Below are 13,645 nucleotides of genomic sequence, written 5' to 3'. Positions count from 1 at the left end.
TGGTAGGCTTGCTATTAAATGCCCCCTAATACTTCTCTCCAGTACTAACTGCAGTGCTTGGCACATGATGGTTGTTAATAAATGAATGAAATTGGGAGTTCAGAATACCCTGCCATGGCATAAGGTCAGAAGTATAGACAGCCTCTATTTTTTATAGTTCAGGGGAAATATATTCAGACTTGAACTTCAGAATAACACATCTCATGATAGCTTGCAGATGTGTTAGTTCATGACATAAATTAATTCTTTTACTCTGAAATTTGCCTGAGATGTTAGATATTTTGATCCCTACTTGGTTGACTATATCTAAATGGTGCCCAAGTTATTTCTTTCAACAGAGAGCAGCAGTTCCCATTGTTGGGTGTTTACTTTGTGCCAGGGATTACTTGAAGTGGTTAACTTACAGTATCACACTTAGTCCCCACAATAACTTTATGAGGTAGGAGGATTTGTCCTAATATTATTACATATGTAAAACAGTATCAGAAGTGGTTAAATGATTTGCCTAAGACAGCAAGGGAATAGAAACTTAAAAAAATAAAAAGATTTGACTTTTATTTACTTTAAAAGCTAATTTCCAACACGTATTAATAGAAATCTGCTTTGGAGTGAGATGTAAATAATACTATTTCTTCTGCCTTTCTTTATCATGCATAGGAATTCAACCTGGTTGATAGAAGAGAACTTGCACCACTCCAAGAACTGATTGAAAAACTCACCTCAAAGGACAGATAAGGGATGCAGAACTGTGCAGATTGTTCCTCATGAAGTTGTGTGCGGTGTATTTTGATTTTGTTGTATTTTATTTTTATCTCGGTTGTTTTTATGTTAGATTTGGGGGACTTCTTTGGGTTCTTTTTTCTTTATTCTCAATAAATGAAACCATATTCTGTTGCTAGAGGTAGCCAAGAACGATTCTTTATACATTTGATAGGGGTAAATTTTGTCTTAGTAGCATATGATTTTTTGTTTTTTCCAACTTGGTTTTGGTTACTTGTGGAATTTTTGATAATATTGTGTGTTGAAAGAAAATGCTTATTGATTGGACTGCTGATGAATGGGGTTCTGTGTTGTGTAAATTGTGGCCGATTTTTGAAGTTCCCAGAAGACATGTTTTTAAGTGCCTTGGCAGGCTCACTTCTGAGGTGCAAAGCACAGACATAGAACCAAACAGGGCTTGAAACAATATTAGAATTACTACCCACGGCACTTACTGATGCATGTTTTAAAATATCTATGACAAAAGCCATAGTTTATCTAAATTGATGATCTCCAGCTTTTACTACATTAAACACAATTTGTAAAGGTGTGCCTGTAGAACATAAAAAATTAGTATTTCTTAATTATTTTTCATATTGATGGTAATTCTGTTCAACAAATTCTTAAAGTTCTACAAGCAGGTCTTTCCCATCTCTTGATATCTGTGATATTGAAACTTGAGGATTTTGAAATGCAATACCTATTGCATTTTGGCTTCTTTCTACATGTTAACTGCACTGTAAGTGTAAATATTCAGGTTATGTACTGGTTTGCCATCTTCAGAGGTGATGCTAAACTGTGAGGTTTCTTAGCAATTGCCAAATGAGCCATAAGTTTGCAGAATCCCCTTCTAGTTTGAAGAAGTGGTGATAGTGTGTGTTCTGTTGTGGGGAGTTAGTTTGGCGAGTTAGGAATGGAATTCAGTATGGGGAGTCAAGTTGAAGAAGGTCCTGTCTTTAAACCCTTGAATAGAATAGCATGAAGATTTTAATCAAGTTCTTGTAAGCAGAGTCTTAGAGACTTCTTTTTAGGGTTCAACTTCCATGCGAAGTTAAAAATAAATTATTAATTTTAGGTATAGATATTAAATATGGAATTCAAGGACTGTTTGGGGAAATTGACCACTTTCCAGCATTTCCATTCAGTGAATGGAGCTGGTGTTTGCCTGTCATTTTTAAATGATACAGTACATTCTTTGCTTATCATAGATCCAATTTGAAGCATTCTGACTTCTGATTTTCCACTGTGAAAGGAAATATTTTTCTTTGCAGTGATATCAAACAACTGCTAATTCAGAGGTTAACTTTTTAAATTTTATTTTCCCTGACTTTCTAGTGAATTACTCCCATAATAAGTTCTGAAAATTCGTTTTTAAAATAAATGTTAACATTTTTACTTCAGTTTTATTCCTGAGATATATTCTTTTCAGACTTAGTTTAAAATTTGTCATTTCCGGTAAATCTGTTTCTTCAGTTAGAAATATATATATCATTTTCCTTGTAGAATAGAAATCTTGCTCTGAAATTGTATAGACTAAAATTACTTAGAAAAGAATCTAAAATGAAATCAGTTTGTTTTTGCTGTTAACAAGTAGAGCAGTGATACCATTTAATGCCATTACAATTATGATCACTGGGAACTGCCTTTTTCTCCATTTCATTTATAGCCATCATTCTCCAAGTACCAACAGTAGAAGTAACAGGAGAGTCATTGGTAATGCTTAGTTATAAACTGCAGTGAGAACTAGCTGATTTCCTTAAAACAAATCTTTTAGTGTCCAGATATGTAATATCAGCCATTATGGGTTGATTCAGAAATAAAATTTGGCATCAAGTGATTTGAGGTCCTGTCTATTTAGGAAAATGAAGCACATGATTACTCAGTCTTCCATACTGCATTTGTCTCATATCAACCTAGTAACAAAGGGGTTGCAGTAGCCAAGTGTAGAGAGAATAGTGAAAAATTGTTCTTGCTCTTTTAAGCCTTATACAGTAGTACACTGTAAAAATGGAAAAATGTTTCTATAAATTAATGTTTAGTAGTAGGACCTACTTTCCCACTGTATGTATATAAGAGTTTGTCCTTGCTGTGCCAGAATCTCAGGTGCCTGCTTCTGAGTATTTCTTTCAACAGTTATTGGGAAGTAAGGAGTTATGTATGTGTATATATGGTAACAAAGTAGAGAAGTTCCCCCAGGGAAATGCCTGGCATTGTACACCGTGTTACATGGCAACAAGTATGGAAACATTCACCATAGCAATCCAGAAATAACTGATTTAATAAAAGTTGCTTTGATTTTGGTTGGTTCCCATGAGCATTAATGAGATGCTCTTTATAAAATAAGGGTAAAATCATGGCTTTGCGGCAGAGCTTGCTTGTAAATGTCTATTGGGTTCTTTTCAGATCTCTTTATTAAATTTATAAGTAACCACGATAAAAGATCCCCCCCTTTTTTATACGGAAATGTAAAACAGAAGTTGGTTTTCTTATCTACTGATAAAACCATAAAATATAAAATAGTAAGTTAACATAGTATTATTTTCACAATGCTTTGGTTAAGTGTTGATATGAAACAAGTTTTAGGAATTATTTTAAATGATGGAGTAATGGTGTTGGAGAGAACTTAATAATAGAAAGTGTGAAAATCTTTTAGTGAACAGTAGGTGGTGCTACTGGCTTTCATTTTCTGACTTGATTATTCTGTTTCCTATAAAACCCATTGCATTAAACTGCACTAAAACAGTAAGCATTTGTTAGTTAGGTGGTAGAAGCTTTGGAGGTCAGTTTACCTTAAATTGAAAGACTTTAGATTGCGTTCGCTTTTTACCTTTGTCATTTGTAAATTCTAAACAATCAGCATAAAATGTATTTGGTAGAAGACAACATGTTTAGTGTATAATATATCTCAGACTGAGTCACTGCCTGTTTTATCAGGAAAGATAAAGCACTACAATTGCTTATATTCAGGAAGTACAGATGATGTGGATATTTATATTTTACATGTAATCACCAGACTCCATTTTATGCATTAGTATTTTCCTTGCTTATGGGAAAATAGTGAAATGATAGATTTCTTTTATACCTTTGCCTACACCCTCTCTGAGAGAGGTTTTGATAACCACTGAAATGGTAAAATATGTGAGATGCAATTACTAAGTTGTAAGACTTTCTTTTAAAATAAATATGTTATACCTTAAACATCCAAATGAGAGTTGGTCTTCAGGGTGGTTCCTTTGGGGGCACTACTTATTCCGTCTGTGCTCAAAGATGTAAAGTTTTTGGAATGCTTTCAAAGAAGCCTTGAGAATCAGTGTATGACTATGCAAGAGAATCTATTTCATCGTTTTAGTTGTACCAAAAACTCTTTTTGGCAACTTAATGTGACCTATGTCATTCACCAAATCAATTCCGCTTTGCTGTTTTCTTAAAACTATTAGGGAAATTCAAAATAATGTGCCATAGGCTCTGAATTTGCAGAAGAGAGAGCGTTTTGAGTATAGGTAGCATCATTTAATAAAGGAATTGTTTCCTGATATCACTGCTTTGAAGTAGACAGTATCATTTGGATGTATAGGATTTATTTTTTTTAATTTAATTATCTTACAGTTAAATATAATGATTAAAAAAAATCAAAGTCTTTATCTTGTTTTCTATTTTTTGTTTCTTTCCCTGATAACTCTTGAATTCAGTCTTGGCTACTGTAAGATAGTTTTGATTGAAGGGATAGTAAGAAAAAAATGGATCCAGCATTTAAGGTAGAAGTAGCTTAAGGAAACAACAGCCTTTACCTCCATCCCTTTTTTTAAAGAAAACATTTTCACTCAGATGAACAATTTGGATTTAAAGACTGGAGATCATTTTACAAAGAAATTTGAATAAATTTTATATATTAATTAGGCTGAGTTTTAAGCCTACATATTACAGATAAAATATTTAAAATTGCGTAACCATTTCATATATCACTTATAACTTTAAAATTGTGAATGTCTTTTTAAAAGATATGGGACCAGAAGTCTATTTGTAATTTGAAAATGTGTCTGCATACCAAGAGGAAAACTTGACTTATTTTGAAACTTATCTGGGATATTAAAGATTATATAAGTTCTTGGAAATGCTATTCTAGATCTATATTTTAAGGGCCATTCCTTAAATAAATATTAGAGTTTTATCATAATGTCAAGATTCACCATAGGCATTACGGTTGTTCAGCTGTCAGTTTAATGGTGTATGAGATAAATGTTTAGAGGTAAAACTATCTCAAGATTTAATGGAAAAGTTTAATTCTAAGCTATAACAATTCTGACTGCAGACAGTTTGGATTTCTGGGGCTTTTCTAACGAGCTAATCATTTTGAAGGTATAAAACTGTGTTCCATGTCTGCTACTTGTAGCTGAACTGATACATAAATTTTGACAAAGGAGACAAAATACAAATTAAAATATTGAGTACTCTCAATTTTGCTAGTGTGATACAAATTTCTTTTTCTACATATAATACTGTACATTGATAACTTTGGATTACAGTTCTCAAGGATAGATAGTGAAGTCACCGGCCAGCTGTCATCCCCTTCTCCTTGGAGGTAAATTACTTCCTTACTGCTATTGATGTTCCATACCTCCCATGCCCCCCCAAAACACACCCACTTGGAAAACGAAACAGGTCAATTGTACAGGTCCTCATTGTTAGTGCTTCTGAGGTACTTGCTGTCAATACATAGGTTTCAGCTAAAGTGTTGAAAGATGCTACTTACATAGGCGTTTTTGGTTTTTTTTGGTTGACAGCTTTCTTTAAATATGTCACCCAAGCTGAGATCATTAGTGATAAAATTAAACATTTTTGTTATTATTTAATTTCTCTTTTATATATTATTATTTTTATGTGTGGGTGTTTCTTACTGGTTTGCACATGTTTTCCTTTTTACTTTGTTTCTGAAATATTTAATTCTGCAGGTTGTAAAATAGATTAGTACACTGTCATTTTAAGAACACTTTTCTCCTTAAATTGTTTTGCTGAGATAACTATTTTTAGGGGAAATAGTTTTTTAAAGCCACTAAATTGTATTTGTTATTTTTGTAAATGCATAACTAGAGTGCTGAGGGCACTAATCTTATGGGAGAACACTTAAACTTTTGTTCTGGTTGAACTTTTCTTATACGTTATTACTTAAAATTATCTGGAAACAGTGCCATGAAATCTAGGTTGAGAGAGAATACAGTATACATGGGAACACTTAAAAGTGAATAGGAATTATTTATGGCGACAAAGGCAGAAGAATATTGCCAGTGCCAAATAATGGAAGCATAGGGGCAGCATTCACAGTGTACAAGTATTGCAGAGAATGTGTAAAGGCAGGGATCCTGTTCTACTGGAGATAGACAATTTCTCTGTCTATTAAAGTAGCTGGAAGGGGAAAAATGGTCTAAAATATGAAATGTAACATGGGCGCTATGTTGTAAACTGTGTCATGATTACTCAAATTGAAGTTATTATTGATCAAAGTTTAACTGCTCTATCATTTTTATTTTAAAAGAAGATACTGAATGTCAGAAAATCTGTAACATGTTTTAATTGAGAGATGTAAATAATGTATACAGACTTGTATGTGATGGGATGAGAAGAAATATTTAAATTTTAGGTTTTTTTAAAGAAACTGAATGTTTATTACAAAAATAAATAAATAGTTATGTTTGACCATGAACCTTGACTATTAGTTTATTTTTGCTATCAATTTTCCCATAATGAACACATTCTTAGAGAAATATTGAAGATATTTGGAGGTTAACATTTAAAATTTGTTAGACATTATGTTTTATAATGTTTATAACCCTAGAAGTTAATATTTTACTTTTTATTTATTTACCTTTATTGTTGAAAGTATTACAAATGTCCCCTTTTTACCCCATTGATCCCCTCCATCCTGTACCCCTCCCCGCAGGCTTTCACCCCACTATTGTCTGTGTCCATGGGTTATGCATATATGCATATAAATTCTTATGTTAATCTCTCCCCACCCACTCTCCCCTGCCTTCCCTGTCCCATGCTTCTATGTCTCTGGATCTATTTTGTTCATCAGTTTATTTTCTTCATTAGATTCCACATATGAGTAAGATCATATGACACTTGTCTTTCTCTGACTGGCTTATTTCACTTCGCATAATATTCTCTAGGTCCCACCATGCTGTCTCAAAGGGTAAGGGATCCTTCATTTTTACAGCTGCATAGTATTCCATTGTGTAAGTGTCCAAGAAGATGCTTGATATGATTTCAGTCTTCTTGAACTTGTAGAGACTTGCTTTGTGTCCTAACATGTGGTCTCTCTTTGAGAATGCCCCACGTGCACTTGAGGAGAATGCCTGTTCTGCAGCTTTGGAGTGGAATGTTCTGTAAATGTCAATTAAATCCATCTGATCTAGTGTGTAATTTAGAGTCACTGTTTCCTTGTTTTTTATCTGGGAGATCTATGCAGTAAAGTCAGTGGGGTGTTAAAGTCCCCTACTATGACTGTTGCTGTCGATCTCTCCTTTAAAGTCCTCCAGAAGTTTTTGGGTTTTTTTCCAGTCTCTGTGAGTCTTTTGTTCTCAGGTGGGTCTCTTGTAGACAGCATACACTTGGGACTTGTTTTCTTATCCTTTCAGCCACCCTATCTATGTCTTTTGATTGAGACATTTAATCTATTTACATTTAAGGTTATTATTGATAGGTACTTACCTATTTCCATTTTATTTCTTTATGCCTATGTTTCTTATTCTATTTCAACTTATTACAGTAGTACCTTTAACATTTCTTGCAATGCTAGTGTGGTGGTGATAAAGTCCTTTAGCCTTTTTTTTGGTCTGGAAAGCTCTTTCACCATCTATTTTGAATGATAGCCTTGCTGGATAGAATATTCTTGGTTTCAGGTACTTGTTTTGCATTATCTTTTAATACTTCATGCCATTCCCTTCTGGCCTGTGGACTTTCTGATGATAAATCAGCTGACAGCCTTATGGGAGCTCCTTTGTAGGTAACAGCTAGCTTTTCTCTTGCTGCCTTTAAGATTCTCTCTTTGTCTTGGATTTTTGGCATTTTAATCATGATGTGTCTGGACATGGGCCTCTTTGGGCTCTTCTTGCTTGGGACTCTCTGTGCCTCTTGAATTTGTGTGACTTTTTCCTTCACCCGGTTAGGGAAGTTTTCTGCCATTATTTCTTCAAACAGGTTCCCTAACCCATGCTGGCTTTCAGCCTCTTCTGGCACTCCTGTGATGCAACTATTGTTACATTTCATGTTGTCCCACAGCTTCCTTAGACTGTCCTGTTTTTTAATTGTTTTTTCTTTTTGGTTCTCTGATTGATTTTTTTCTACCTTGTCTTTTCATCTGCTGATTTACTCCTCAGCTTCCCCTAAATCTGCTGTTCATTTCTTCCATTGTCTTTTTAATTTCTACTATGTCATTCTTAATTTCCTTGATAGTTTCTATATCTTTTTTCATGCTGTTGAGCATCTTTATGATCAGTATTCTGAACTCTATATCTGATAGATTGCTTATCTCCATTTAATTTAGCTCTTCTGGAGAATTCTTTTGTTCTTTCATTTGCGGCTTGTTTTTCTGTCTTCCTTTTTGGCTGCCTGTTTGGGTTTGTTTCTATGTATTAGGTAGATCTGCTAGGACTCCCAGTCTTTTAGATGGTTTCTGGTGCAGGGCAATGTCAGAGGCTGTTTGTGAATGGCCTTGAGTACCCTGTTTGAAACTTTCCTCCACAGCTGTGATTTCGTCTGCTGGGGCTGGGTGTGTTTGGACAGGACCAAGATGTGCACCAAGTTCTGCTTTTCCAAGGCCCGGTTCCAGAAGCAAATCAGGCAAAGACTCAAAGCACCCAGAGGCTATTTCCTAATGAGCCTCAGTTTGTAGAAACTCCATGGGGTAGGGCCAGAGGTTTTCCAGCAGGATGGGGCAATTGCTTCCTCCCCAGGCAAAAGCTGCTTGAAAGGTAAATGTCTGAGAAAGAAGTCCTCTGCCATATGGGGGAATGACTCAGCACAGGAATCCAGAGGGGTGCCCTCTGAGATCTATTCCCCCAGCCAGCCCCCTGGATTCTCCTCACACAGCTCCAGTCCACTCTGCCTTTTCTTCGCCAGAGCCCAAGGTGAGTGGCTGCACATGAAACTGTGTTTGCTCTCTAAGAGGGTGCCTGCATTTCCAGCCATCTCTCTCTGGCAGACAAAAACCCATCTGCTTTTCACAGCCAGATGTTATGTGGGCACCTTTCTCGGTTCTGGTGCTCTGGGCTGGGGAGCCCAGCTTGGGGTTTAGGCCCCAGAGTCCTCAGTGGGAACCCCCACAGCTGAGACCTCCCTCCAGACCTTCAGCTGCTGCCTGTGGGGGCCCAGCCAGCTCTCTCATGCCTCTGTACTTCCTACCAGTCTCTATGTGGTCTCCACTTTTCATCCTTGGTTGTGAGGGTGCTCTCCAGCTAGTCTTCAGTTGCAGTTGATTATTTAGGGTGTTTTTTCTATATTTTAGTTATAATTCCAGTTTGGTCCTGGGAGAGTGTCAGTGCAGCTTCCACTCAATCCGCCACCATCTTGAATCTCCCTAGTATTTTATTTTTACATACTAGAGAATGAACGCTCAGAAATTGTTCAAGTCACTGATTAGGACTAAGGTTTTAAAACCCAAATATTCTTTGACCTTGAAGCCAACACTTGTGTTTGTTTCATTAAATACACAGTAGTCCCCTCTTATTCTGGGTTACCCATGGTCAACTGTGGTCTGAAAATATTAAATGGAAAATTCCAGAAGTAATTCATAAGTTTTACATTGCACATCATTCTGAGCAGCATGATGAAATCTTGCCACCCCATTTCATCCTAGCCCACCCTGCCCAGGATGTGAATCGTCCCTTTGTCCAGCCCATTCATGCTATACTGTATGCTTCCCGCCAGCTAGTCACTTAGTAGCTGTGTCAGTTATCAGATCAGCTGTGGAGGTATTGCAGTGCTTGTGTTCAAGTAACCCTTATTTTACTTAATAATGGCCCCAAAGCACAGGAGTAGTGATGCTGGTAGTTCAGGAATGCCAAAGAGAAGCTGTAAAGTAAGTATGAATCAGAGAAAATATAAATAGGGTTAGATGCAATGTGAAGTTTCAGGTATCGACAGGGGGGTTTGGAACATATACCCTATGGATAAGGTGGGACTACTGTACTATTACCATGAGAACAGTTAGCAAAATATTTATTTTTTACCTTTCCACCAAGCTAAGATTTTATCAAATTTTGTCTTCATTAAAGAATGAACAGTATGCCCTGGCCCATGTGGCTCAGTTGGTTGGAGCATCATCCTGTACACTGGAAGGTGAGTTCAGTTCCCGGTCAGGGCACATACCTATGTTGCAGTTAGATCCAGTTCGGCTTCTGATTGATGTTTGATGTTTCTCTCTGTCCCTTCCTTTCTCTAAAATCCATTAAAAAAAAAAAAAAGAACAATATTAAAGAAGCCTCATGTTGCCCTGATTTCTAAGTTCCAAAAGGAAATGTGTATTTTAGAGTATTTTCAGAGTATCTATTTTAGAGGTATATATGTTTAGAGGCATTTGTGTTTGGATCATCAGGTTGAAAATATTTATTTTTAATCCCCACCCAGGTATTTTTCCATTGCTTTTCAGAGAGAGTGGAAGGGGGGGAGAGAGAGAAAAAGAGAGACATCACTGTGAGAGAGACACATGGATTGGTTGCTCCCGCATGCCCCAGGGCAGGGTCTGGAATCAAGCCTGCAGCCAGGGTAGATGCCCTTGGCCAGAACTGAACCCGGTACCCTTCAGTCCGAGGGCCAATGCTCCAACCACTGAGCAGACTGGCTAGGGCAGGTTGAAAATATTTTGATGGTAATAGCCACAGTTGCCCAGTATCACTAATTGATATTTGAGCAAAAGACTAGAGTAGAAAAGCTAGTACATGCTGATGTAGACTGTTTCCATGTTTTAATAGAAACATCTTGTTATTCTGCATGTACAGTATGTACAAAACATCTGTGAATAAAGAAATGCTCATAAAAATTAACTATTTTGATAAATTTGTCTTGTAAAAAAATTTTTTTTTTAATCCTCACCTGAGGACATTTTCTCTATCGATTTCTAGAGAGAATGGAAGGGAGGGAGGAGGAAGGGAGAGAGAGAGAAAAAAACTTCTATGTGAGAGAGAAGCATCGATTGGTTGCCTCCCACACTCATCCGGACAGGGGTGAGGAACCTACAACTGAGGCATGTTCCCTTGATTGGGAATCAAACCTACAACCCTTCGGTTCTCAGGCTCACGTTCTAATCACTGAGCCAAACCAGCCAGGGCTCTTGAAGTAAATTTAAATATTTAATTCTTTATTATATAATATTGTCTGGAATGTTGCATTTTGGTAACACATAGGTTCTAAATATTCCTTTAAGGCTTAACCATATTTAATAGATGCTTTACACTCTAGTGTCACATATTTTTGATTACCTAAATTTACCTTTACAAGCATGCTGCAAAATACAGCTTCCTTTCCTAAGGGGCTATATAGGGCTGATGGCTGGCTCCTATGCCCTGCTAGTATGCTTCAGATTTGCTGGAAGCACTCTGACTCCACTCTTGCTTTTATGATGGCCTCTACATCCTTCTGTTTTCCAGGCAGTAATGAAGGTTGCAAGGAGAAATTTATAACCAAACTTATTAAGTTGATAAACATCATTTTATAAAAGTTGGGTTGGTATACACAAATGCATGGGCTGTGTAACCAGTATTTATCAATGTTCAGGGCCCGTTATTTTTTTCTGCCTTTGTTCTCATTGTTTTGAGCTGCTTTAGAGTTTTCTTAATAAACTTGTATGTCATCAGCCAGGACCCTGTCTCATTCACCAGCCTTCCCCACAGGAGAAAAGAGATTCCCAAATTGAAGGACTAAAGTAAAATTACTGGCAAGGAAGTGTTAAGGTAGTAAGTAGCATGCTCACGACTGGCTGGACACTCCAGTTCCCTGTCTTTTATCTGCAATTCCAAAATCTGAAAAGCTCAGAAAACAAAGTATTTTCTTGATCCAGTGCAAACTTAACCTGATCTGAGGTTAATTGTCTTTATCTCACTTAATGTGAAAACTCTTTAATAAAGTTTCACTGCTAAATATTAATGTATTTAACACCTCTGCAGGAGGGTTACAGAAGGTGACGTAATGTGTATAGTATATGACTTTTTATTTTCTAACGTCCAAAAATTTTTTGAATTCCGAAACAGATCTGGCTATATTGCTTTCAGATAAGGGATTGTGGACAAAAATCAGGTCTCTTTCTTGTGTTATCCACAAGTTATGTAGGAAAATAGAAAATTATGTTGAACTTGGTGCCAAGAGAACTAGGTTCTCTGTTTTCCCCATTTACTTTGTGTATTTGAGGTACACTCTTAACCTTGGAGGAGCTCAAGTTCTCACAGCCAGAAACTGGCAGAGCTGGGATTTGAAAGCAGTCTTTAATTTTTCAATGCTTAAACTGTTCCTACACTTTTGTGTGTGTACGTGTGTTGTGCGTGTGGAAACCACACTTGGGGCTTCCTACCCCTCAACCCCAAATGTCCTTAACAGATCCATATGGGACTTCTTTGGTCCCACTTTCCTCCTGTTCGAAGGTCTCAGAGATTTACCCTGCCTTACTCCTTTCTCAGTAGTGGCCAATCCCCTTATCATTTCATGGGCTCCCCCAAGCTTAGGTGTGGAATAAAACACCTGGCGGCTCCCCCAGCTTCCTTGCCATCCTTGGTGACAGGCATTCAGTCCTTTCTCATTTCAAGGATCCTGCTCCTAATCACTATGGGGATAAACACAAGTCATACATGTAAAATAATAGCATAACAAGATAATATACTGAAATGGCAAAGAATAATTTTTGCCGTTTTTATTCTAGAGTTCACCATGGAATCACATTTTGATTTCTGAGAACGATTCTCCATTTACCTACCTTCTTCTGAACTCTGCCTTTAGAGGCATTTTAGATGTGACCTAAGATAGTTGCAAAGTAAAAAGAGTAACATGGCTGTTGGTTTCTATAGATAATTTGAACCCAGTGGTTTGTAGACTGAGTAGTATCTGGTGTACTAGGTTTTTACCATTATTAAAAAGTGAGTCCCTCCAGGCATTGTCACACTGTGTCTCCAGCTAGCGGGGTGTTCTAGCAGAGGACATGGCCTGTAAGTACTCTGTTGAATTCAAAGATTCAACATAGGTGTATTTAACTATGTGCCAGGTATGGGGCATGCAAAATCAGGTATATGCTGAACAGAAAACACACGAGCGTTAACTTCTACACAGCACTGGGGGGGTGGACCTTCCACGGTCTTTGGCTGGTCTAATAATTATATTGACACAAGACAGGTAACAGGAGAAAAACAAATTTTATTTCATTTGTACGGTAGCCCCATGAAAACATGAGACTCAAAGTGAGCAAAGCAGGAAGCTTTATATCCTTCAGACAAACAATGAATTTGTGAATTGACAAGGCCCAGGGTTTGGGCTTGGGGTAGTAAATTCGTGAAGTCACAAGGTTGGTGAATACAGCCTGCTCTGCCCTGTTTCCTGTCTCTGGTGATGAGGGTGCCTTCTGCCCTCCTGGCGCAGGGAGGCACCTGCCACCTGGGAGGTTTTCCTCCTTTGGGGGGGCGAGGAGGGAGAGGTGTCCTTGCAGTAGCTGTTTCTAATACCTTTAATTCAAAGTCATCAGTATGCCAGTGTGTGGGGTTGGCGCATTTCGCTCCCCTTCCGCATACACGGGCACGCAAGCCCGATGAAGAGGGTGCTTTCTGTGGGGCGCCTGACTGCCCAGTTCCCGCCAGGCCCCGTGCTGGCTTTGGACGGCGGCCCCTGGTGCCCTTTCCTGATGATCGGCGCC

The 13,645-nt window shown here is 37.5% G+C and overlaps 1 protein-coding gene across 1 annotated transcript in view; it reads left to right on the top strand.

Annotated features, from left to right (window-relative positions):
- The window catches only part of MOB1B (MOB kinase activator 1B), a 41,344-nt gene extending 34,887 nt beyond the window's left edge, over positions 1-6,457 (top strand). Inside the window, exon 6 of the mRNA XM_087827075.1 lies at positions 658-6,457. Coding sequence (XP_087683201.1) covers positions 658-735 — 78 coding nt within the window. The 3' untranslated portion in view covers positions 736-6,457. The remainder of the gene's footprint in view (positions 1-657) is intronic.
- Positions 6,458-13,645: the final 7,188 nt, after the last annotated feature.

This window comes from Miniopterus natalensis, chromosome 1 (genome assembly GCF_054644295.1).
Source record: "Miniopterus natalensis isolate mMinNat1 chromosome 1, mMinNat1.hap1, whole genome shotgun sequence".
NCBI lineage: Eukaryota > Metazoa > Chordata > Mammalia > Chiroptera > Miniopteridae > Miniopterus > Miniopterus natalensis.
Note: the sequence above shows the minus strand (reverse complement) of the source record. Positions and strands in the feature narration are given on the sequence as shown.